The sequence below is a fragment of the Ceratotherium simum genome, chromosome 26 (assembly GCF_057802395.1).
Source record: "Ceratotherium simum simum isolate JZ-2026a chromosome 26, ASM5780239v1, whole genome shotgun sequence".
In the NCBI taxonomy this organism is placed as follows: domain Eukaryota; kingdom Metazoa; phylum Chordata; class Mammalia; order Perissodactyla; family Rhinocerotidae; genus Ceratotherium; species Ceratotherium simum.
This window is the reverse complement of record NC_141925.1, coordinates 36,505,319-36,529,181: the sequence shown is the minus strand read 5'-3', so window position 1 is coordinate 36,529,181 and position 23,863 is coordinate 36,505,319. Positions and strand designations below refer to the sequence as shown.

Sequence of the window (23,863 nt, the reverse complement as noted above, 5' to 3'; positions counted from 1 at the left end):
TTTTCTTTTTCCTTTGGTACAGGCAATTAACTAGCACGGATGGGCACCTTGACTACCAGGTGAGTTTAGGATGCACTCTGAAACAATGCACAGCAAATGGTGCTGTCAAGTCCTTTTACTTGAGGCAAGTGACCGTTCATCTTGAGAATGCGCGTGTAATGGCTTGTATCTGTTGAGCCATCCGGAAAGACGAGCTTCATTTCTCTCTTTGCGATCTCATTAGGGGTTCCTGTGATGCACAACACTGTCTTGGCTTAACGGTTATTCAACAACAAAGCTGTTCCTTATTTCTACGTTTGTGGAGAGCATTTCCTGGGTTGGCAGGAAGTTTTATTTTTAATCCCCTTCCCCAGCTTGTTAGAAACAGTTGGCCAAGGACATGGTTATATTACTCCACCAAAATATAACGATAATCATGGTCCTTCTGATCCTATTTTTGAACAACAGCACTGTTACCTAACATGAACATGATACTCCTTTACAGGTAAGATCCCAAGCATCTGTTTTCATTTTCAAGTTTGTGTGTATTTTCTGATTTTTCTATACTTTTTATGCATTGGTTGTGTAACCTAGAAGAGCTACAATTTCTATTTTCTTTTCCTTCCTTGGAGAAACCATATGCCCACTGGTAATATTAATTGATGTCATGGCTGGGCATTAATTGTATCCTAGGATTTTACTGAAACTTCTTCTAGTATTTCAGTTAAGGGAACATGATACACCCTTTCCTTCTAATCTCCTGGTTGTGGGCGAATCTCAGTTCTAACCCGAAAGATCTCAGGGTCTGGAAAGGACCAGGGATCCAGGACACAATCTCACCGCCCCTAGTCGAGGCGACACCTTTCCTTGATCCCTAACAAGAGTGAAGATAAATGGGAAATTGAGTCCCTGGTGCTAGCGGCCAATTTTCCTGATGCAGCACCTTGTAACGGCTAGAGGAAGCACAGACTTGTAAGACGTTCCCTAAACTTGACAGCGCGTAGACTCGCGGGAAATAGAGTCCTGGTATTTGTCCGGCTCCCTCGGGTGGGCCCGGGCAGGCGGACTTCCGGCATCCTCCTGCGCATGTGCACTTCTTCCTGTGTGCGTGTTCGCGCACGCGCACTGGTCCGGCTTCCTGTGCGTGCCCAGGTCACCGCTCGCCGTCTCCGCAGGCTTTGGCCTCTGGCGGGCGAACATCCCGGGACCTGTAGGGTTGGACGCCGTCCGGCCGGGTTGGCACCCAGCGGGCGTGGGCTGTGCGCGCAACGGTTCGCGTTGGTCGGGCGGGGGCTCGAGCGCGACCCCGGAGCCCGCGGGCTGGGCCGTGGGGCCGGACGGAGGGCGCGGGGTCGGCGGGGCCCGGGCCCGGTCCGTCTGCACCCGCGGCGGCTCGGCGGAGACTCGGACCGTGCGGCCCCGGGAGGCCGAGTTGGGCCCCGGGAGGGACGGTCGCCTGAAGTGAGTGTGTCCCGTAGGCCGGGAGCCGGCTCCTCGGGAACTGGGGCCTGGTAGGGGGAGAGGAGGGGACCCCGGTAGAAACACGCTGGTGGAGCAGTCCCCGGCCCGGGCCTCGGGAGCCTGGGGCGGAGGAGCGAGTCCCCGCTGGATAGGTGGTGGGCGTGCGGGCCTCGAGGCGGTTCTCGATCTTCCCGCCCGCAGTGAGCAGAGCTGCAGGGAACTGTCTCCTGGCCGAGGAAGCGAGAGTGTGCGACAGGGAGGGTCGAGCGCTCCCGGAGATGCGCGCGGCTGTGCTGGAGGGCAGGGGTGCTCTGCTGTCGGGTGGGCGCTGCACTGGGACTCGTGAGTTCAAGGTTTTCTGGGGTTGTAGGGCCACAGGTTGCCCTGTGGACGTGCGGTGTCCACTCCTCCCTCCACACCCCAACACCCCTTCTTGTTCCCCCTGTCCTCTCCCGATTCCAAATGTGTCTCTAAAGGTCTACCAGCACCTTTGTTCTCTGATCTCCGCGTGCACTGATTCCCTCTCAGTTCTGCCCTTGTGAAATCACACCGTGCAATGCAGGGTAACTCCGTGGGTGGGATTGCTAACAAGTTTCAACTCCCGAGCCAGATGTTCTGATTTCTGTATTGCAATTTTCTTAATGCAGCGGTAACCATGTTTAGTGAGACAATGTAGAAACAAAGTCGTGCCTTCATACACATTTCTCTCATTTTTTGAGAGCTCCTATTCTCTGTTCCTGTGGATTCTTTGATTTTAAGAAATTTAGAGAGACAGTAAGAAAATTTGTAAGCAGTAACATGGGAATTTTTTTTGGAGGGGGGCTGAGGAAGATTAGCCCTGAGCCAACATCTGTTGCCTATGCTCCTCTTTTTGCTTAGCCCATCTTTCTCCACTTTGTATGTGGGACACCTGGCACAGCATGGCTTGATGAGCGGTGTGTAGGCCTGCACCCGGGATCCTAACCCGCGAAATGCAGGCTGCTGAAGTGGGGCACGGGAGCTCAACCACTGCAGCAGTGGGCCAGCCCAGATTGTTTTTTTCCACCTGTTGTTTAATGGTAGCAAACTATATGAAAAAGGAGTCAGTGTGTTCACCAACCACAGTAACTTGTCCAGTAACCTCCTGATCATGTTGGAGTTACACGCTTCAGGTGTGTGTTCTGCTATCACACTTTCAGCCCCTCTGACTGTTCACAGGGTGTCTTTTCTTTGAGCTCTCCTTGGTGCTGGTTATGCAGGAGGTTCCTGTCTCTCGGGCCAGGTCACCCAGGGCTTCAATTACTTGCTTCTCCTCTCCTAGGTCCACTGTTAACAGTCTCTACACTTTTCCAAGAACAGCGGAAAATGAGTGAATCCCAGGTGAGTTTTCCTGTCTGTGTATATGTTCCCCCACCTTGTTTTGTAATGCATTTTAGTAGGTTTAGAAGGATCCATACTTTAAAATGGGAACGTAGAGTTAGATAAAAGACACAATCATGTCAGGTACAGTTCTGAGAGTGTGATTGGCACCAAGAATCTTCATAAAGTTCCTGTGTGTAGGCACTGTGATACTTTAGGGTGCTGAAGTTGAGCTGAAAACAGGACTGATGTTCTTGACAGTCACAGAAAAAGAAAATACCATCCATTATGTGGTTTGTATTCACTGTAAGAAGATACCATTGTTGTTACTTGTGGGGTGTAAAGATTTCCTAGGATTTGGGAAATCTTTCACAAAGTTGATAAACTGAATAGCTTTCCTAATAAAACCATTACATCATGCAATGTATGGCTTCTCCTTGTTGCTTACCTAAGCAGGGGGCTTGCTGCCCAGGGAGAACTTGGTGCATGGGATTTTTCCAGGCACCAAAATACTGGGACCCAGGTAGACCTATTCCCATTTTTAGTGTGTAATCTAAAGATAAAACCTAAGTCACGGAGGAATGGCCTGCTCATCCTTCAGATATTTTGTTAGTCTGTTTATTTGGGTTGCACAGTGAACAGTACAAAAAGGTATTCTCTAGTAAAGATGTGCTTACTTCCCATCCCAGTTCAATTCTCAGTGTCTTGGTTTGGTCCTTACCACTTTCCTGAATCTCTTGGTAAAGATGAGCAGTGACCTGATTTTAGTCAAAACGAGGGGACATTTTCCAGTCCTACCTTACGGTCACCCTTCATCTGCCTTTGACATCTGTTACTTCCAAACTGATATTTTCTTCATAGAGTCTCGCTTCTCTTGGATTTTAAAACAACTTATCTGTAAATATTTCTGTGTGTATCTTTAAATGATAGGGAGTGTTTTACATGGTGGGGATAACCCACTATACCATTCTTTCTTATCATTTAATATCCGGTGTTGAAAGTTTCACAGTTTTCTAAATGTTTTTTGGTTTGATCTTTTCCATCAGGATGCAAATAGAGTCCATATGTTGCAATTGGTTCTAAGTCTTTTAAATCTTTAATAGTAGCTCCCCCTGTATGTCTTTTGGATTATTTCTTTGGAATTTATTATTTGAAGAAATTGGGCTGTTTATCCTCAGTTTCCCACAGTCTGGATTGTTGATTGCATTACCATCGTTTTAACTTGAGCACATCTTTCTAGTCCCCGTTCGCCTTGTAAAATCCGTAGTTAGATCTGGATGTTCACTCAGATTTATGTTCAGTGCTTCTGGCAAGACCCTCTTGTCTGTGACATTTGTGTACTTTCTCCTGGAGGCCCACGTCACCCTCCCATCTTTGTTTTTGTGACGTCAGCATCTACTGACCATGTTTATGGCTGAGATCCACTAATTCATTAGGGGAGACGCAAAGGTCACCTGCTGCTTACCACTTCTTCTCATTTACTATCTAGAATATTTTTCTAAAGAAAAACATCTATCTGGTTCTATGGTTCGTACAGGAAAGAAAATTTTCAGAATATTCAGTAGGCTCGTGAGCAACAGGATTTTTGTTTGTTGCATTTTGTCTTCATGAGCTTCTAGGCTTAAAGGTATTTTAAGTGTTTCAGTACACTGACGTTGTTACTCTTTCTGATGTTGGAGGGGGTCCATCTTTGACCGGGGGAATCCCTTCCAGTCGGTTTCTGAGTTCTTTTGAAACATCCCCCATATATTTGACAGCATTCTTTTTTATTCCACATTTTATTTGGAAAAAACTTCAAATTTACAGACCAGTTGCAAGGATGGCACAAAGAACTCCCATGTTCCTTTTGCCCTGATTCTCCAGTTTCTGACATTTTCCCACGTTTGCTTTATCAGCTCATCTCTCTCTGTGTAGATACACACTTTTCCTGAACTGAGAGTGGATGTCGTATGTCATGCCCCTTCACCCTGTCGCGTTTCAGATTGTACCTCCTACGATCGAGAATATTCTCTTACATATCCTGGCACAGTCTTTAAATTCAGGAAATTTAACATTGATGTAATACTTTTATCTCATCTATAATTCATCTTCCAGTTTTTCCCATTTTCCTAGTAATTTCCTTTATAGCAATTTGTGAGTTCTGATCGAGGAAGCAGTCCAGGATTATAAACTGCATTCAGCTGTCATGCTTTTTAGGTCAGTTTAATATGGAATAGTTTCTCAGTGCCATTATAACGTTTGAAGAATACAGGCCACTTATTTTATAGAATTCTTTGAATTTAGGTTTCCCTGTTGCTTCTTCATGACTTGCTTTAGAGTGTGAATTTTCGGCAGGACTGCTACAGGATTAAGGACTCCTGTTAAACATATGGCCCAGAATAGAGCATCTCCTGGAAGAGTTCCCAGTGCGCTGGAGAAGATGCCTGTTCTGTCTCGGAGGCTGGCGTGTTCTGTGAATGTCAGATCAAGGTGGTAGTGTTGTTCAGGGCACTGCATCCTTGATGATCTTCTGCCTACATGTCCCCTCAGTCGTCAGAGTGGGGAACTGAAATCTCCTGCAATTGTGGTTTACCTACTTCTTGCAATTCTGTAGTTTTTCCTTTATGTATTTTATTAGGTATGTGAACATTAAAGGTTGTCGTGTTCTATTGATTGATTAACTGCTTTGTCATTGTGAAATGGCCTTCTTTACTCCTGGTCACATTCTGTGCTGTGACATGGACTTTCTCTGATGTTTATACAGCGATACCAGCTTTCTTTTGAGTAGTGTGGGCATGTTGTGTCTTATTCCATCCTTTTACTTTTCACCTATTTGCATCTTTACATTTAAAGTGCATTTCTATAGACAGCATATGGTTTGATCTTCCTTTTTTCTCCTACCTGACAATTTCTGCCTATTAATTGGGGTGTGCAGACCACTTACATGTAATGTGACTACTGACATAACTGAGAGCTTATAGTCTGTTGTCTTTGTTTTCTATTTATCCCATCTTCCTTGATCCCTTTTCCTTCTTTGTTTTCCTTCCTTTCAATTGAGTATTTTTTAGACTCCATTTCACATCCTTTGATGGGCTGTGAGCTACAACACTGTTGGTATTTTAGTGGGTGCTTTAGGGCTACTGTACGCAACTTTATAATTTATCCTAGTTTATCTTCAAGGAATATCCCATAGCACTGTTAATCTGGTCCAGTATAATTTTCATTTCAGATGTTGTAGTTTTTATCTGTAGAAATTCAATTTGAGTCTTTTTTTATATCTTTCCCTTCTCTACTCAATTTTTTTGAACATATGGAATACAGTTATAAACTATTTTAATGTTCTCTACTAATTGTAGCATCTTTGTCAGTTCCAGGCCCATATCAATTGACTGATTATTTTTTTATGGCTTGTACTTTCCTACCAACTTCCCCCAATTTCCCAACTCTTTCTCCTCACCTCTGTGTCAGTTCTCTCTCGCTGCTCCATGGCTGGAATGTCTCAAGGCGGTAGCTGTAGGGCTCACCTTGTTTATTTCCCAGCTGTCAGGGATTACTCCCCTTCGTTGTCTGATCATCAGTGTCTTGAAAACCATGGCTTTATATATTTTGTCTGGTTGTTTTGGTGTTGTTTCAGGTGCAAGGGTAAATCCAATCCTTGTTCATCTTTTCTGAAAGGAGAGGTCTTAATGTCTGTATTTTGAGTCACAGTTGGAAAGCCTTTCCCCACATCAAGGTTATGGAGAAATTCACCCATGTTTTCTTCTGCATGGTTTAATTTTTTACATTTAGGTCATTGATCTAGTTGGAGTTTATTCTTTTATGGTATAAGATTTGGATACAGTTTTATCCACGTCCAAATGATTATCAATTACTGTAACACCATTTATTAAAAGTCAGTTCTACCGATTATTGTATTATGTTTTAATAATCATAATGTAATCATATATCGACATAATATATCATATAATCATGAAAGTCTAGTTCTAGACTTTGTGCTCTATTCCACTCATCTATCTCAATTCATGTGCCAGTACAAAACTGTTTTAATCACAGAAGCTATGTTTTAAATCTGGTGATGTTTAGACCCCCTTCACAGTTTTTTTTTGGAGATTTTACTAGTTGTTCCTGATTTTTTTCCCCCTCATATGAACTTTGGTGTCAGCTTGTCTAGTTCCAGGAAAGAGCTTTTTGGTATTTTTATTGGAATCATATGTTTTTAAAGTAATTTAGGGTAACTGGCATCTTTGTATTATTAAGTTGACCTATCCGAGAACAAAGGATATTATTCCATTTGTTCAAGTCTACTGCCATGTCTTTCAGGAGTGTTTTAAAATTTTCCTAGTATAGATTTTGTACAATTCTTGTTAAGAGTGTCATCTTTTCTGTTGCTACTATAAACTGTGTGTACAGTTGAATTATATCTTCTTACTCTTTTGTGTAATGACGGCTGTTGCTTTGTGTGTGTTAATTATATACCCTGTTACCTAACAGAGTTCTTTTATTGAGTTGGTGTCATCAGTGACTCTCTGAGTTTTCTAGGTATAGTACATCATCTACGAATAGAAATGTTTTCTACTTTTTCTTATCGATGATTATGTTTCTAGTTTTTTTCTCTAATTGGAGATAATGAGCATTTTGCCTTGTTCCTGATCTTAGTGGGAATGTGTCTAGTGTTCCTCTATTAAGTAAAATCCTGACTTGAGAACTGAAGAGGACTGAAACATAAATGTGTGTGTGGGTATGTGTGGATAAATGTAACCCTACATATATGCTTGTATGTGATTGAGATATGTGTGTGTGTGTATATATATATATCACATGTACTATACATATTATGGTGTGTGTGTGTGTATACACCTATATTCATGTTAGTGAAGTATCCACCAATTCCTATTTTCATGGGTTTTTTTTTTAATCAGGTATGCATTTTGAATATTGTCAGAGGCCTCCTCGGTGTGTTTGGGATATAAGATTTTTCTTCTTAGCTGTATTATAACAGCATATCATACTAATGGATTTCCAAATATTAAACCAGTCTGTAGTCTTGAAGTAAGTCCTACTTAGCTATTACATATTATCTTCTCAATCTGGTATTGGATTCTGTTTGCTAATATTTTATTTGGATATGTGTGTTGATATAAGTGATACTGGTATGTAACTTATTTATTGGATTGACCAGTCTGCTAACCCCTTCCACTCCTTGGCTCCTGGACTAAGTGGACCCGGAGGGTATTACTCCCTGCAGTGGTCTTTAAAGCTCACTTGGCTGCCCTTTGGATAGTCCTGGGTGTCCTGCTTTGGGTTCTCACCGGTCAGTGGAGCAGCTCCGCTTCTCGATCTAGGGAATCTCAGCCGTGGGATCTACCCAGCTGTGGCTGTATCAGTGCATGGAAACTCTCTGTTGATGTATCCTTTATAAACAGCAGGGTAAGGGACATGTTTGCTGAGCATTTCCCTTCTGAAATATGAGTTAAAGATTTGCAATCCCTAGAACCGCTCCTCACAACAGCACTGAAACCCCTTGTGGCTGGTCTTTCAGTGAGGTTTCCCTATCCCCACGTTCTTCTTTGTTGGATTTCCTGGGTTTCACTGGAGTACATCTTTGAAGGCTTTAAGGAAACTGTTTTCCTCGGTAATAAATTCTCTTGCTTTTCTGAAAATACCTTTGCAGTGTCTTTAGGTTTCGATGATGGTTTGGCTTGGTATACAGCTCCAGGTCCAAAATCCTTTTTCTTTCAAAAGTTGTGGGCAGTTCTCCATTGTTTTCTCTCAGCTGAGAAGTGGAATGTCAGTTACCAGGGTAACTAGTACATATTTTTTTCTCTGTAAGTTTAGGATTTTTTCTCAATTTTTCAATTTTGGCTATTTTATCAAGAAATCTCTGGGTCTCTGTATTTTCCCCAGTATTCTTGTTGACGTTAGACGGCTCCTCACGATTCTCAGCACAGGCATAACTTTCGGTTCTGCTTTTGATGATCTTTTTCTTCATCCTCCTCATTCTCTCTTTCTGAAGATATTGGATTTCTTGGATCTGGTCTCACATCTCAAATTTTGTCTAATCAGTTTGATTTCTCATAGTCTGAGAGATTTTCTAAATTAGATATTCTATGCCCCATTTGTTATTCAAGCTTCTTACTTGAGGATTTTCTTAAAATTCAATAATCCAGCCTTTAATTTCTGAGTATTCTTTGATGGCTGTTTCTTAGCAGAATGTTCTCATTTTAAGGAAGCAATATCCTGCCTGATTTACTAAAAAATATAAATCAATAGAAGAAAATGTAAGTTCTTTCCTTTATGAATTTGGTGGTATCATTGTTGAGTGATACATCTTGATGCTTATCTTTCATTTACACTGTTTTCCTCAATTACCTGGCGATTCTTGATTTTTTCATTTCGATTTTTGAGAGAATGATTACTGATAGATAATGTGAATATACACTACTGACCCTGTTTCACTCCCCCTTCCTTCATGGAGGGGATGGTTGCAGAGCTCTAGAAGTGAGTGGGCAGGGATACGTATTTAGAAAGACACCACTTCAATTTTTCCAATTTTTTTTTATTGTGGTAAAATACACATAACATGAAATTTACTATCTTAACCATTTTTTAAGTGTACAGTTCAGTGTTATCAAGTACATTCATATTGCTGTGTAACCATCACCACCATCCATCTCCAGAACACTTCTCATCTTTCAAAACTGAAACTCTGTCCCTGTTAAACAGTAAGTCCCCATTTTCTGCTTCCTCAGCACCTGGCATCCACCATTCTACTTTCTGTCTCTGTGATTTTCATTGCTCTAAGTACTTCATCTAAGTGGAATCATACAGTATTTGTCTTTTTGTGTTTGGCTCATTGCACTTAGCATAATGTCCTTAAGGTATATCAATGTTGTAGCACATGTCAGAATCTCCTTTTTTTTTATTTTTTTTTGTGAGGAGATCAGCCCTGTGCTAACATCTGCCAATCCTCCTCTTTTTTTTGCTGAGGAAGACCAGCCCTGAGCTAACATCCATGCCATCTTCCTCTACTTTATATGGGACGCCGCCACAGCATGGCTTGACAGGTGGTGCGTCGGTGTGCGCCTGGGATCCGAACTGGCAAACCCCGGGCCACCGCAGCGGAGCGCGCACACTTAACCGCTTATGCCACCGGGCCAGTGGCAGAATCTCCTTTTTTAAGGCTAAATAATATTCTATTGTATGTATATACCACATTTTGCTTATCATTCATCAGTCAATGGACACTTGGGTTACTTCTGCGTTTTAGATGTTGTGAATAATGCTTCTATAAACATACGTATGTAAGTATCTCTTTGAGACCCTGCTTTCATTGTTTTGAGTATATGCCCAGAAGTGGAATTGCTGGATCATATGGTAGTTCTATTTTTAATTTTTGAAGAGCCACCATACTATTTTCCACGGTGGCTATACTATTTTACATTCCCAGCAACAGTGCACAAGGGTTCTAATATCTCCAACACTTGTTATTTCCTGTTTTTTGGTAGTAGCCATGTATTTTCCCATTCTGTGGGCTGCCTTTTTCCTCTGTTGATAGAGTTTTCTGATGCACAGAATTTGTAAGCACTTCTCCATTTTGAACCGATGGTGAGCTGTCAGACAAGGTTAAGTCGCTCAAGTTGCTTTATATTGAGAGTGGTTTTCTAAGAGTTGTCTTTAGGAAAAACATCCACACCCAACATGGATAGACCTGAATGTATGTCCTGGTTTGCCTGAGACCGTCTTGGATTACTCCTAATTTCCTGGTGCCCCATCTAGTTTAACATGTGTCCCAGTCAGAAGTTTTCTGGTTGGACAGTGAATGTGTGGCCACCCTAACTGTGGACGTCTGGAGTGTGTTGTACTCTGCTATGTGTGTGGCCACAGTGCCCATAGCCAGAGAGTTCTTATCAGATTCAGCCTTCCCCTGGCTGCTCTGTGTACTGGAAACAGGGAACGACTCAAGCTGCTCAGGTAGTCACGTGGTTAGTTTCTCTGTCAATCAGTCACTCTACTGCCCACCGGAACCCGAGGCCCTCTTGACAGTCCTGGAGATTTTCCAGGGCTCTGCTGGAGAGTCTGGGCTTCACTTTTGCTGTGGCCCGATATCTGCCCTGCGTAAAGCTGTGTGTCCTGCAGCTCTGATTTCTCATCTTCTACTCTACTCCATATCTCGATAATTTCCTCAAAGAAATTTCTGCTGTTGGTAACCTCTGTGTTCTAGTGCTGTATTTTGTATTTCTTTGAATTGGACTTTTTGGGTTTTTATTTTGTTTTTCAGGCGGGAAAGTAACTGTGTATGTTTAGTTGCTCTCTTGAAGTAGAACCAACTCTTACTGTCAAAAACCTGTCCTTAAGAAAGTCCCTTCTTGGTCTCTGCCCTGTTCTCCTCTGCACCCTTCTTAGATATTAATGCTGCTTCAGTCTTTGCCATTCGCACTTTTGACACCGCATCATCTTCTTTCCCCCTTAATCTTGCAGAATACACGACTGAACCTGTGAAGCCTCATCTGGCAACGTAAAATTAAAATAATTTGCTTCCGTTTTGTTATCCCACTCCACCTGGTGTACATCACTCTAACACCTCGGGCATTCGGTCAAGCAACAAATATTTATTGTTGCCAGAATGACATGTTTGAGATAAGATATTTGAGATAAAAAAACTGGAAGGAAGTAGAAAACTTAGTCATGGAAATAAAACTTGAAGGAAGTAGAAAGTTTAGTCTTGCAGATCTCTAGAGATAGCGGGCTGTGAGAATAAAAAGTCAAAAGATCAAAGAGCTGAAAGAGGACAAGGGCACCTGAGCAGAGCATGGGAAGGGAGAGACCAGGGACTGAGTCCTGGGGGGTGCCAGCACGAAGAGTTCTGGGAAGAGGAGGACCAACCAGCAAAGGCGACTGAAGAAAGTGACGGAGTAAAATGCATGCGTTTATTTTCATGGTATCTCCTTATCCGGACAAAAGCTTTTTAAGAACAGGAATGGTGTTTTACTCATCTTTGTCCCCCAAAACTCAAGATAGTTCAGTTGTAAAATCGGAACTCATGTTTTTTTGGTTTGAGGGTTTTTGTTTTTGGGGGCGTTTTTTGGGACACGTTAAAGAACCCAAAGGCAGTTGTGTTTCCAATGTGGTTGTTTCCCTTCTGTGATTTGTAACATAAAATCAGTTTTCAGTGTTCATGGTTAACTTTACCAATGAACTTGATACATTCTTGTCCCCATGTGCTTTCCCCATGTCACCCATTTCTGATCACGGTGCCATTACAGGGGCCAGTGTCATTCAAGGATGTGGCTGTAGACTTCACCCAGGAGGAGTGGCAGCAGCTGGACCCTGATGAGAAGACAACCTACAGGGATGTGATGCTGGAGAACTATAGCCATTTCGTCTCGCTGGGTGAGGACAGCTTGCTTTTTGAGTTGCTGCTATATGAGGGCTTTCAGTGTAATGATTTTATCCTTGAGTTTGAAGAAACTAGGTAAAAAGACCATTTAATTCCTTTTGGGCACTGAGTAGTGTATCTTTGTTTCTCCAACAGAAGGTTCTAATTTTGATAAGGTGAAAAGCATGGCACTTTGTCATGCACCCTCTGAGGCAGCACCTTCTACTCAGAGATCTGGACGCCAAGCAGATGGTCCAATGCACTCCATTTCTCATTCCCAGGGTACGACAGCACCAAACCAAAAGTGATCGTCAAGTTGGAGCAAGGAGAAGAGCCGTGGGTAGCAGAAGGTGAATTTCCCTGTCAAGGTCATCCAGGTAAGTTAGTAGACTGTTACATTTGTACAGATGGTCCCTCTGGACCCTTGCGAGTGACTGGTACATGTATGCCTCAGATACCCTAACTCGTACCTCCCAGTGCCCGGTAGCCTTCCCTCCAGCACAGACATTCAGGCTTCTTTTTTGATTTTACATTTGATTTACATTGGATGGGTTTTCTGTGCTTTCCAGTACCAAGGAGCCTTCCCTTCCTCGTTGTGCATTCTCCGTAACTTACTCACGATCATCACAGAATTCTTTTGTTTTCAGGCATTCAAAATCTGACAGAAAAATTAACTCGACACTTTCATGTTCATTCTTCTTTTCCTCCGTTTTCTTTCGCTCCTTGCTGTAAAATGCCTAAGGCTGGTTTTCTGCCCCCAGTTTCGCTTCCCCGTCTGGCACTCAGATACCAAACCTCGCCCTCGCCCTCGCCCTCAGCTGGCAAGGTCAGTCACTGCCGTGCCTGGTGGGCACTGTGATTGTTCAGCAGTGCCTGTCACTGTCCTGAGGTCCGCCCTCGGTGGATGTGGTGAAACGACACGAGTCTTTTCCTCCACTGCTCATTCGTGTCTTGTCTGCCTCTCTGTCCGGTGTCCACAGTAGATGTTCAGGAAGTGTTTACTTCATAAGTGAATTTCTGTTCCTTCTCCTGTCTTCATTAGGAGTGCCTCCTAGGGCCTATTTTCCACTTGTGTAGTTTTCTTTGTATCCCTTAAAAGCATTCATCTAGTCTCAACTTTTAAGACTTTTTTATTTGTGTTTATACTGCTCATCCGAAGTGGTTATGTGATGCCTTTAACTTGTATTCTACTTGACTCTTTACCTGACAGACGACAGTGCCAGTGACAGTCCACTTCCTTTCTCAGAATGTCTGATGATAAACCATGAACTTTCTAAATCGCGAACTTTGTGTGTTTTCCCCACCTCCCTGTATTTCTTACATTGTACTAGTCTTCTCTCCCAGGTTACTGTTTTTTTGTCTTTTGTGAAATGCCTTAAAATTTTTCTGCATATTCTCAGTTATTTCTGACATTGGTATAAACAATATTTTCTCATACTGGATTACAGTGAATCCTATTTGGAAATGGCAGAATCTGTCAGAGACGTCCAATTGATCTCATCACTAGACTGACAAGATAAGCCTTTAAATATTCTGTTTCTTGTTAAATGGAATTTAAATTCTCCTCTCCTGAAGTCCCACACAATATGATGCAATATTGCTTATCAGAATTAATGTCCTCTGTTTTCCCAAACTCTTGTTAAATGCCATTTGGTCTAGATTTCTAAATGTCTTCCATTCAAACTGTCATTGTCTTTTTTGTACACTTTAGTTTCCCAGATCATACACCTTCCTGCCTTCCTTAATTGTAGTAAAAAAAAATAAAGTTTAACATTTTAGCCATTTTTAAGCGAACAGTTCAGTGGTGTTAACTATGTTCACATTGTTGTGAAACAGAATCTCTAAAACTTTATCCTTTAAATTGGAGCTTAACACTTCAGCTCCTCCTTGAAGTTTCCTTCCTTACTCATTCACCACACCCATCTTAATATCTCTTCCACTTAGTGATCATTACCACAAGAGTTAGAGATGATTGTATGCTCTGATATGTAATGGCATATTTTTGTTGCTGGAGCTTCTTTCTCTATCTGAATTATAATCCTCCAAAGAGGAAGACTCTTTTTACCCGTTTGATATGTAACATTAGGCACTCTGTAGATTTTTCATTGACTAACTGAAGGTAAATGAAAGACCTCTATTTATTCGTTGAGAGAGAATTTATTCTGAACTACAGGTTCTGATAAAATATATAGGGGTTAAGAGTGGAACCTGAAAGCACCTCATTTGATTCAGATTAGGAGCTACCACTTTAATTCCTATTTGGACAGATTCAAAGAAAATAAGAAACTCATACTTTCCACAAGTGCAGGTTTTAATTAGGAAGGGAGAACAGAGCTGCATGAACTAGTTTAAAGTTCAGCTTTCACCTGGAATATTTATATTCAGATACATGTTATACAACTTTGTGTTAAAGCTGTTTTAAATTTTAAGGGAAGGAGAAATTCAAAAAGCTGGGAAGAGATTTGGTAAGTATTTTAAAGCTGCCCCCAAAATATAGATAGGTTTTGAGTATAGCCAACACTGAAAGTCAGATCGAGTGAAAAAGAACATGCGCACAGACTGGTTGAGAATAAGCAGGGCACAGCGAGGCTTCCTGGAGCAGAAAGTCTCTGGAAAATTAGTGCAATGCTTGTACAAAGGGTCCTGGACCCAGTTCCATCATGTGTGTGTGTGTGTGTGTCTTCGTCTTCCTCTTCCCCACACCACCAATGACAGCAGAGTATTCGAGATTTCAACTCAATTCTGACACTACCAACCTGCACAGTTTCTTTCCTGTGCTTCTGACTGACTACTACAAACTGGAGGTTCCAAAGACCTCCTCCAATTCAGGCTGCCAATTGCAAGTCCAGGTTGTGACCTGCACTTCTGACCCACTGGCTGTAAATCAGAGGTTCCCATGACTGCCTCCTCAGATTTGATTAATTTGTTAGAATTGCTCACAGAACTCAAGAAAACTTACTTACTCACTAGATTACCGATGTATTACAAAGGATATTAAATGATATGAATCAACAGATCCAGAGACATGTAGGGCAAGATCCTGAACAAAGGTCCTCGTGGAGCTTGGGGCCCAGCGCCGTGGCACGTGGAAGCGTTCTGGTTCCCCAACGTGGAGTTCTCTGAAAAAATGGGCTGATGAGCTGTCCTTTTGGGTTTTTATGGAGCTTCATTAGTAGTCATGATTAAGTCATTGGCCATTGGCAATTGATTCAACTTCAAGTCCCCCTCCCTGGAAATCAGGGGGTGGAACTGAAAGTTCCAGTCCTCTGATCTGGTTCTCCTGGCAACCAGTTCCCACCCTTTGGTGGGGTCCAAAAGTCACCTTCATTAACATAAACAAGAGACACCTTTAGCACTCAACACTTAGCAAATTCCAAGGGTTTTGGGAGCTGTGAGTCAAAAACAGGGATGAAGACCAAATATATATTTCTTATAATAAATCACAGTATCACAGTTAGTTTGAATATATATTTTGAATCCAGGTAATGAAAAATCTTATTGGTGAATGATAACTTTTCTGTTTTTTTCCTGTTGGTATTTGGGGCATTTGGGCTCGGGGATGTTGTAGATTTCTGAGCACAGAACTGTCAGGGTTGCATTCAATGTGGATGAGAGCAACTGACAGTAGTTCAGAGGATCCAAAAATTTGTCAATAAAAGTTGGCATTGTAGGGCCAGCGTTAGGAATCCGATAGTGAAAGTTTTACACCAGATGAAACCTGGGAATAGGGAACTCTTGTTTGTATTCAGAATTAAGTTATAGTATTATGTCAAGAACATGACTGGTTTTAGGAAATTTATGTCAGAAAATTGAAAGAAAATTAATGGTGAAACTTAATGAGCATGTATTTTGTGTCACAAACTATCCTAAGCAGTTTACATGTACTGTTAGTCCTTTCCTAGCCCTGTTATTTAGGCACCGTTGTCTACATTTCAGATGAGGTGACTTGTCCTAGATCCCCCAGCCAGTAAAGTGTTGGAGTTGGGACTGGACTTGGGGTTCCAGTGCTCTTAGCCACATGCTTTGTTGTGCAAACAACAGGTTCAGTTAGTGTTAATAAGGCTCTTAGAACACCTCAGAGAGCTCATCTTAGTGGAAAGATCTCTTGCCATCTAGTCTATCTTACATTTCTTTCAGACATTCTTGTGCCTGGATCTCTCCTTCCAGGTGAATGTGAGTCAGGCCTCGTTGTGGGACTATATCTAAACGTGAGGAAATTTGAGCTTTTAGAATGTTTCTTTGGATTTATGTGCAGAGTAGAAGGGCAAAGATTTTGGAAGGATCTAGGCTGGTGAGGATGTTACCATAGTAATCTTGGTATGAAGTGACATTCTACAGATGCGATTAAGCACTATCTTAAGATACGATTTATATCTTAATAGAAATCATAATCTCTTTTCTCCTAAATGTAATCCATACATAAATCTCTCTTTTGAATATACATCTGGTAATTGTTCCTGTTCTCCCACTGACCCTATTTGCCCTGAGTCCTCCCTTTTCTGCCTGGATCTTGCATTCTTTCAGTGACTTTGTCTTCTCATCATCTTTTGGGTTTATTTCACCTTTTCTACCAAAATTTTGAACATATTTGTAAAGTAACAAAGGTTCTTGTATTCAGTGTGAATTTACTCTCCCTTTTGCCACTATTGCTGAGTTCTTTCCCACCCTCAACCCTTCCCCATGCCTCCCCAACCCCCTTGTGTGTGTCTGTCTATCTGTCTTGTATGATGAATCAAGGGGAAAAGATGACTATACACTTGTAATTATTTTTATTTGTGGAGATTGGCCCTAAAGCCAGAGTCAATCCCACAATAGGGCACTCGAGTACCACTCCCATTCTATAGCTGGTATCTTCAGATTCACATGGCTTGTTTAATTTTATTCCTTTTTTAGAAGTTTGGAAAGTTGATGACCTGATAGAGAGAATCCAAGAAAATGAAGATGCACCTTCAAGGCAAGCTGTTTATATCGACAGCAAAACCCTGATTGAAGAGAGAGAGAATGCGTTTGATAAAACTTATAATATGGAAACAAGCCGTGTTCCTTCAAGCATAATATCTCATAATTGTGTCTCATGTGGAAAGAATTTAGAATCTACTTCAGAATTAATTATTAGTGATGGAAGTTATGCAAGAAAGAAACCTAATGAGTGTAGTGAATGTGGGAAAACATATGGAGAGAAACCCTATGAATTTCAGAATGAAGAAGGCTATTCTCAAAATGAAGAAAATATTCTTCAGAAAATTAATATTTTGGATAAACCCTTTGAATATAATGAATGCATGGAAGCCTTAGGCAATGAAGACGTTTTCATTACTCATAAGAGAGCTTACATGGGGGAGAAGCCCTATGAGTGGAATGATTCTGGATCAGACTTCATCCAGATGTCAAATTTTAATGTATACCAGAGATCACAAATGGAGTTGAAGCCATTTGAATGCAGTGAATGTGGAAAGTCCTTCTGTAAAAAGTCAAAATTCATTATACATCAGAGAGCTCACACAGGAGAGAAACCTTATGAATGTAATGTATGTGGGAAATCCTTCAGCCAAAAGGGAACCCTCACCGTACATCGGAGATCACACTTAGAGGAGAAGCCCTATAAATGTAATGAGTGTGGGAAGACCTTCTGTCAGAAGTTACATCTCACTCAGCATCTGAGAACTCATTCAGGAGAGAAACCCTATGAATGTAATGAATGTGGGAAAACCTTCTGCCAAAAGACACATCTCACCCTACATCAGAGAAATCATTCAGGAGAGAGACCCTATCCATGTAATGAATGTGGGAAATCCTTCTCCCGAAAGTCAGCTCTCAGTGACCATCAGAGAACGCACACGGGAGAGAAACTTTATAAATGTAACGAATGTGGGAAATCCTACTACCGAAAATCTACCCTTATTACACATCAGAGAACACACACAGGAGAGAAGCCCTATCAATGTAGTGAATGTGGAAAATTCTTTTCTCGAGTGTCATACCTCACTATACATTATAGAAGTCATTTAGAAGAGAAACCCTATGAATGTAATGAATGTGGGAAAACCTTCAATTTAAATTCAGCCTTCATTAGACATCGGAAAGTACACACAGATGAGAAACCCCATGAATGTAGTGAATGTGGAAAGTTCTCTCAGTTCTCATATCTCACTGACCATCATACAACTCTTTTAGGAGAGAAACCCTATGAATGTAATGAATGTGGGAAAACCTTCCTTGAAAATTCAGCCTTGAATGGGCACCAGTCACTTCCAAAAGGGGAGAAGTCCTATGAATGTAACATATGTGGAAAATTGTTCTCAGAGTTGTCATACTACACTATACATTATAGAAGTCATTCAGAAGAGAAACCTTATGGATGTAGCGAATGTGGGAAAACCTTCTCCCATAATTCATCCCTCTTTAGACATCAAAGAGTACACACAGGAGAAAAACCCTATGAGTGTTACGAATGTGGAAAGTTCTTCTCTCAGAAGTCTTATCTCACTATACACCATCGAATTCATTCAGGAGAGAAGCCCTATGAATGTAGTAAATGTGGAAAAGTCTTCTCTCGTATGTCAAACCTCACTGTACACTATCGAAGCCATTCAGGAGAGAAGCCCTATGAATGTAACGAATGTGGAAAAGTCTTTTCACAGAAGTCATACCTCACTGTACATTACAGAACTCATTCAGGAGAGAAGCCCTATGAATGTAATGAGTGTGGGAAAAAATTCCACCACAGATCAGCCTTCAATAGCCATCAGAGAATTCATAGGAGAGAGAATATGAATGTACTTGATGTGGAAAATCTCCTGTGAAGTCAGATTTTATTTTAGAAAACCCTCTGAATATAATGAATATGGGAAATCCAATAGGCAGTCAAATGTCATTGTTTGAAAGTTCATGTTTCTGAATGAGGAAGAACGTTTAGGCGTTAGAGTCATTTTAACCTGAATTTTCACAGAACAGAATCCCTAAGAATGCAACAAGAAGCAAAGCCTTCAGTAAAACCCTACAACTCATTGGACATGAGATAATTTCTACAGGAGTGAAACTTTATAAATATTTAATATTTATTTTGGATTCAAATTGTATTTACATATCAGGGAATCATGTCAAGCCGAAATCTGTCAAAGTGATGAATGTGGAAAAATATATTGTCTTGGAAATTGTTATATTAAAAGCCATATTTCTGATGTAAAATCACGTTTATAGGAAAGCTGTCAGAAGCTATCAGCTGTGAATAAGCCTTCATTGTATAAAATGTAGTTTTCAAATCATCAGGAGTTGATAATGAGTACAGTAGCATTAAATACATATATGGCAGTTTCTATCATGTTTTAAAAATGCAGTCTGACAATTCTATGCAATTCTATGCAAGTTTGGATTTGAGTAATTTGTGAAAAGGCAATATTCTTAAATATTTGAGTATTAAGATGACAAAATGTACTAACACGGGATATATTGTTCATGAGATGTTTGATAGGTACAAAATAGTTAAATACATAATTTTCTATTCTATAGAGGCATTTACAAATGGGTTTGTAATGAATGCCTCATAAGTAGAGGAGCCAGTGATTTTTATAAGGTTTTCAACTGCATTTGAGTGAAAAAGGTTTTAAAACATACTATTTTCATAAACTACACATAACTAATTTAGAATTAAGTCTGTTTCAATGAAAGAGGGCAACTGTACTATACTCCCAGCTCTCATACCACTCTTGTTTTATAGTACATAGGTCTGAGTGTACAGTGTGCCACTATTCTGTAACTCAAATTTTATCTGTACTTTGATATGAATACAGTATTATTTTGTGCACTGCCCCTTAGTCTAAGTATTTTGGAACAAAAAATACAGGTTTCTAGCAGACATTTTTGGTTGATTAACTCAGTGTCCTTTCTCCCCTCATTCCTTCCTGGAAGAGTTTGGATGTCTAGCATTTCTCCACACGACACAGAGGGTACAGCCTGATAGGCCTAAACTGATCATGATAATCCCATTCTGATTGCCAGTAACTCATTTATAGTGGTCACAGGACCCAAACCTGGGTAACCAAAATGGGGACGGTTTCTGGAGAAAGGATAAAACAGTGATCAAATTGGTCTTACTCCAGGAATGTGACGGTGTTTTAATAATCAAAACTCAAATCAAAACTAATACATCCTGTGAAGAAAAGTAATCTAGCATGCAGGAAATTCATGTGGTAAAGTCCACATCCATTTATGTTCTTAGCAAACTATGGCTAGAAAGGGACTTCATTAGTTGGATAAAGAGTATCTTAAACTACAACAAACAGCATACCTAATGGTGAAATATTGAAAATTTTATCCCAATATCAAAAATATAGACAAGGATATCTGCTATCACTAATTTTATTCAGTATTGTACAGAAGGGCCTAGCCAGGAAAGTCAGGGAAGAAAAAGAATCAAAAAGCATAAGGATTAGAAAGAACTCGTAAAACTTATTTGCAGATGACATGATTTTGTACATAGAAAATTCTGAGGAATATACAGAGAATTAACGAGTAAATTTAGCAAGGTCCCTGCATTCAAGGTCATATGCAAAAATTGTTTTCTAATATACCAGCAGTGAACACAGAAAATAAAATTTTTAAAAGCAATACCACTTAGAATAGCATCAAAAATCCTCAAGTGCCTAGGGGAAAAAGTACCTAACACCATATTTTCAAGAACTGTATCCAAAAATTTAAAAATGTTACAAGACACAGGGATATATCTTGTTCATGGATTCTGGGACAATCTCAAAAAGATGTCAGTTTTTCCCAAATTAGTTTATATATTCAGTGCAACCTTAAAGCCCTAGCAAGTTCTCTAATCAAAATTAAACTAATTCTAAAATTCATATGAAAATTCAAAAGACTAATAATAGTCAAGGCTTTCTTCTAGAATAGATAGAGCTGAAAAAGTTTTATTGCCAGATATCAAGACCTATTATAAAGCCATAGAAATTATGATGGTGTGGTACTGGCACAAAGATAAGTTGATCAGTGGAACAGAATAAGGTGATAATGCAGTGTAATGGGGGAAAGGATGTTCTTTCCAATAAATGCATTGTTAATTAAATTTCATAATTTAATTAATCAATTGAGATGGATTGCAGGTTTAAATATGAAATGTAAAATAATAAAGCTTTAAGAAGAAAGCTTTGGGGACTGTAGCCTTAAAGTAAGCAAAGTTTTAAGACCCAAAAAGCACTAAACCATAAAATAAATCTTGTTAATTTGGATATATTAAGTTTAAAAGCATGTTTATCAAAAAGACACCATTAAAACAAATAGGCAAACCACAGAGGGGGAGAAGATATTTGCAATTCATACATATGAGCAGACTTGACTGTCAAAGAGGGGTTGGTAAACGTTTTGGTAAGGGGCCAGATAGTATTTGGGGCTGTACAAGCTAGAAGTTCTCTGTCACTACTCAACTTTGCTACTGTAGTGTGAAAGCCGTATACAATATGTAAACAAATGAACATGGCTGTGTCCCAGTAAAACTTTATTCACAAACACTGGCGGCAGTTGATTTGGCTGGCAAGCCATGGTTCCTGACCTCTGATCTAAAATAAAAAACATTTACAAATCAACAAGAAAAAAATAGAAAATGGGCAAAAGAGTTGGACATCCACTTCACAAAAGAGGATAGCCAGATGCCAAGAAACATATGGAAAGTTATGTTAATTTTATTAGTAATCAGGAAAATGCAGATTTAAAGCACCATGTGGTACTACTACCCACCCACTAAAAGGTTAAAATGAAAAGTATTGAAAAAACATCGTGTTGGCAAGGATGTAAGCAACAGGAACTCTCCTATGCTGCTGGTGGTATTGCCAATTGATAAAACAGTTTTGGAAAGCTGGGACTTAAAGCTGAACATATGTATACCCCTTTAACCCAAACCTAGCAGAAATGCACATATATGTCCACCGTGCATGTATATGTCCACCAAAGGTCATCTGCTAGAATATTCATGGCATAAAACTGCAAAAAAAAAACTGAGAACTTTCTGAAGGCATATATGCAGTAGAATGAACTTAGTGGGATGTTTCCACCAGAGAATACTGTAAAGCAATGAGAATGAGCGAACTCTAAGTACACGCAATAACATAGTTCACTTTCACAAGCAATGCTGAATGAAGGAATCCAGACACAAAAGCAAACGTACTGTATGATTCCATCTGTGTGTATTAGAACACGCAAAACTTGTCTGTGTAGTTAGAATTTGGGACAGAGGTTAGCCTTGGCTGAGAGGGGTATGTATCTGGTGCTGGTAATCTGTTTCTCCGTCTGGGTGCTGGATATCTGAGTGCTCTGTGCACTTGAGATATGTGTATTTTTCTGCATGTATATTATACTCTCATAAAAAGGTTTTTAAAAGTGTCTACCATTTTTGTTGCTCAGCACTCTTTTGCCATATTTTTCTAGATGTATATGAATATGCTGCATAACAGGAATTAAATGGTAAGTTTTGCATAATTCTGTGCAGGAAATACTCTTTATAGTAGTTTTAATGGCAACTACTAAGATTTCCTACACTGTGACCTTAAAGCTTAATATAATGTATATTTTAAGTAAAATATTTGAAAAGGTGACAGGGCCATTACGTAGTTTGTCATCCTACCTTTTTGCATATATAAATGGATTGGAACTGCCTCTTCAATAAAGAACTGTGTGTCAACATTTCACATTTTCTCAGACAAATTGTTTTTCACATTTCTGAATTCAGGATGCATCTTAACCATTACCCTATCTTAGGGGTGACCTTTCTTTGAGGCAAATAAATATAATGGTGAGTTTGATTTGATGAAAAATTATATTTAAGAAGTTTTCAGGTAATCCTTTCAGCAAATGTAAGATACACGGTTAACAGCATAAATGTGAACAAGTGAAAGAAACTGCTAAGTGTGGGGAGGGGGAGGGCTGGCTGAGTTTAGGGCACAGCAAGGAGGAATTGTGACATTTGATGGGGCAGACTCTGTGTATTTATGTCACCTTTTTATACTAGATTAAGCGTGAAGTGTGAACAGATTAACAATGCCTTGCTTGCTGAAGGAGGGGTAATCAAGCAGTTGGTGGGACTTGGAGGTGTGAACGCCTCACACTGGCTAACTGTTCTCCAGTCCACTGGGCTCAACCAGGAGGTCAAGCAAGGCTGGGCTCCCTCTTCCGTGCCAGCCACAGCCTGCAGCAGCCCGCGCCTTTCATCATGAGGTCCCCACTGCATCCCCCTATTTACTATTCCTCAACTTGGGGTCAGTTAAATTTTCAGATTTTTCTCTCAAGTCTCTTAAATGCGTCAAAAGACATTAATGCAAGACCTCCTACACCTAAGGACAAAAAATTCTGCCACTGTTCCTTGTTCCATCCCAAATTATGCCCAGATATGTTGTGCAGCCAGCTGAACTCTTGAGAGAGGGGAGATGACCCGTGGCACAGCACTGTTAGAGCAGTCCCCAAATTAAATTATGTGAAGGCCACACAGATATAAAAAAGTGTAATTCCCCGCAATTGCCACAGTGGTAATCACGACAAAAAAATAAATGTCCTTTCACCTTAAATCAAACTCCTGTAGTTCCAGTCTAATTGGTGAACTACCATTGAATTGCTGACTTGTGGGCTCCTAACAGCATGAAATTCACAATGTCTAGCTTTCAATAAAACATTACTAGGCATGCAAAGAAGCAAAAAAATACAGCCCATGATGAGGAGAAAAGTCAATAGAGACCCAGA

At 40.4% G+C, this 23,863-nt stretch overlaps 1 protein-coding gene across 5 annotated transcripts; it reads left to right on the top strand.

The window, feature by feature from the left end:
* Window positions 1–1,126: 1,126 nt before the first annotated feature.
* RBAK (RB associated KRAB zinc finger) lies at window positions 1,127–22,813 on the top strand. Of its 5 annotated transcripts, none has more exons than XM_087417512.1 (6): window positions 1,127–1,440; window positions 2,503–2,591; window positions 2,741–2,799; window positions 12,021–12,147; window positions 12,415–12,510; window positions 17,027–22,813. In XM_087417512.1, exons 2-6 carry the CDS (start codon window positions 2,570–2,572, stop codon window positions 18,934–18,936), a joined length of 2,214 nt encoding a protein of 737 aa, XP_087273638.1. In that variant the 5' UTR covers window positions 1,127–1,440; window positions 2,503–2,569; the 3' UTR covers window positions 18,937–22,813. The 5 variants fall into 5 exon arrangements, with proteins under 5 accessions (XP_087273638.1, XP_087273636.1, XP_014651107.1 ...); XM_087417510.1 differs by lacking the exon at window positions 2,503–2,591 and adding an exon at window positions 1,642–1,782; XM_014795621.2 differs by lacking the exon at window positions 2,503–2,591.
* Window positions 22,814–23,863: the final 1,050 nt, after the last annotated feature.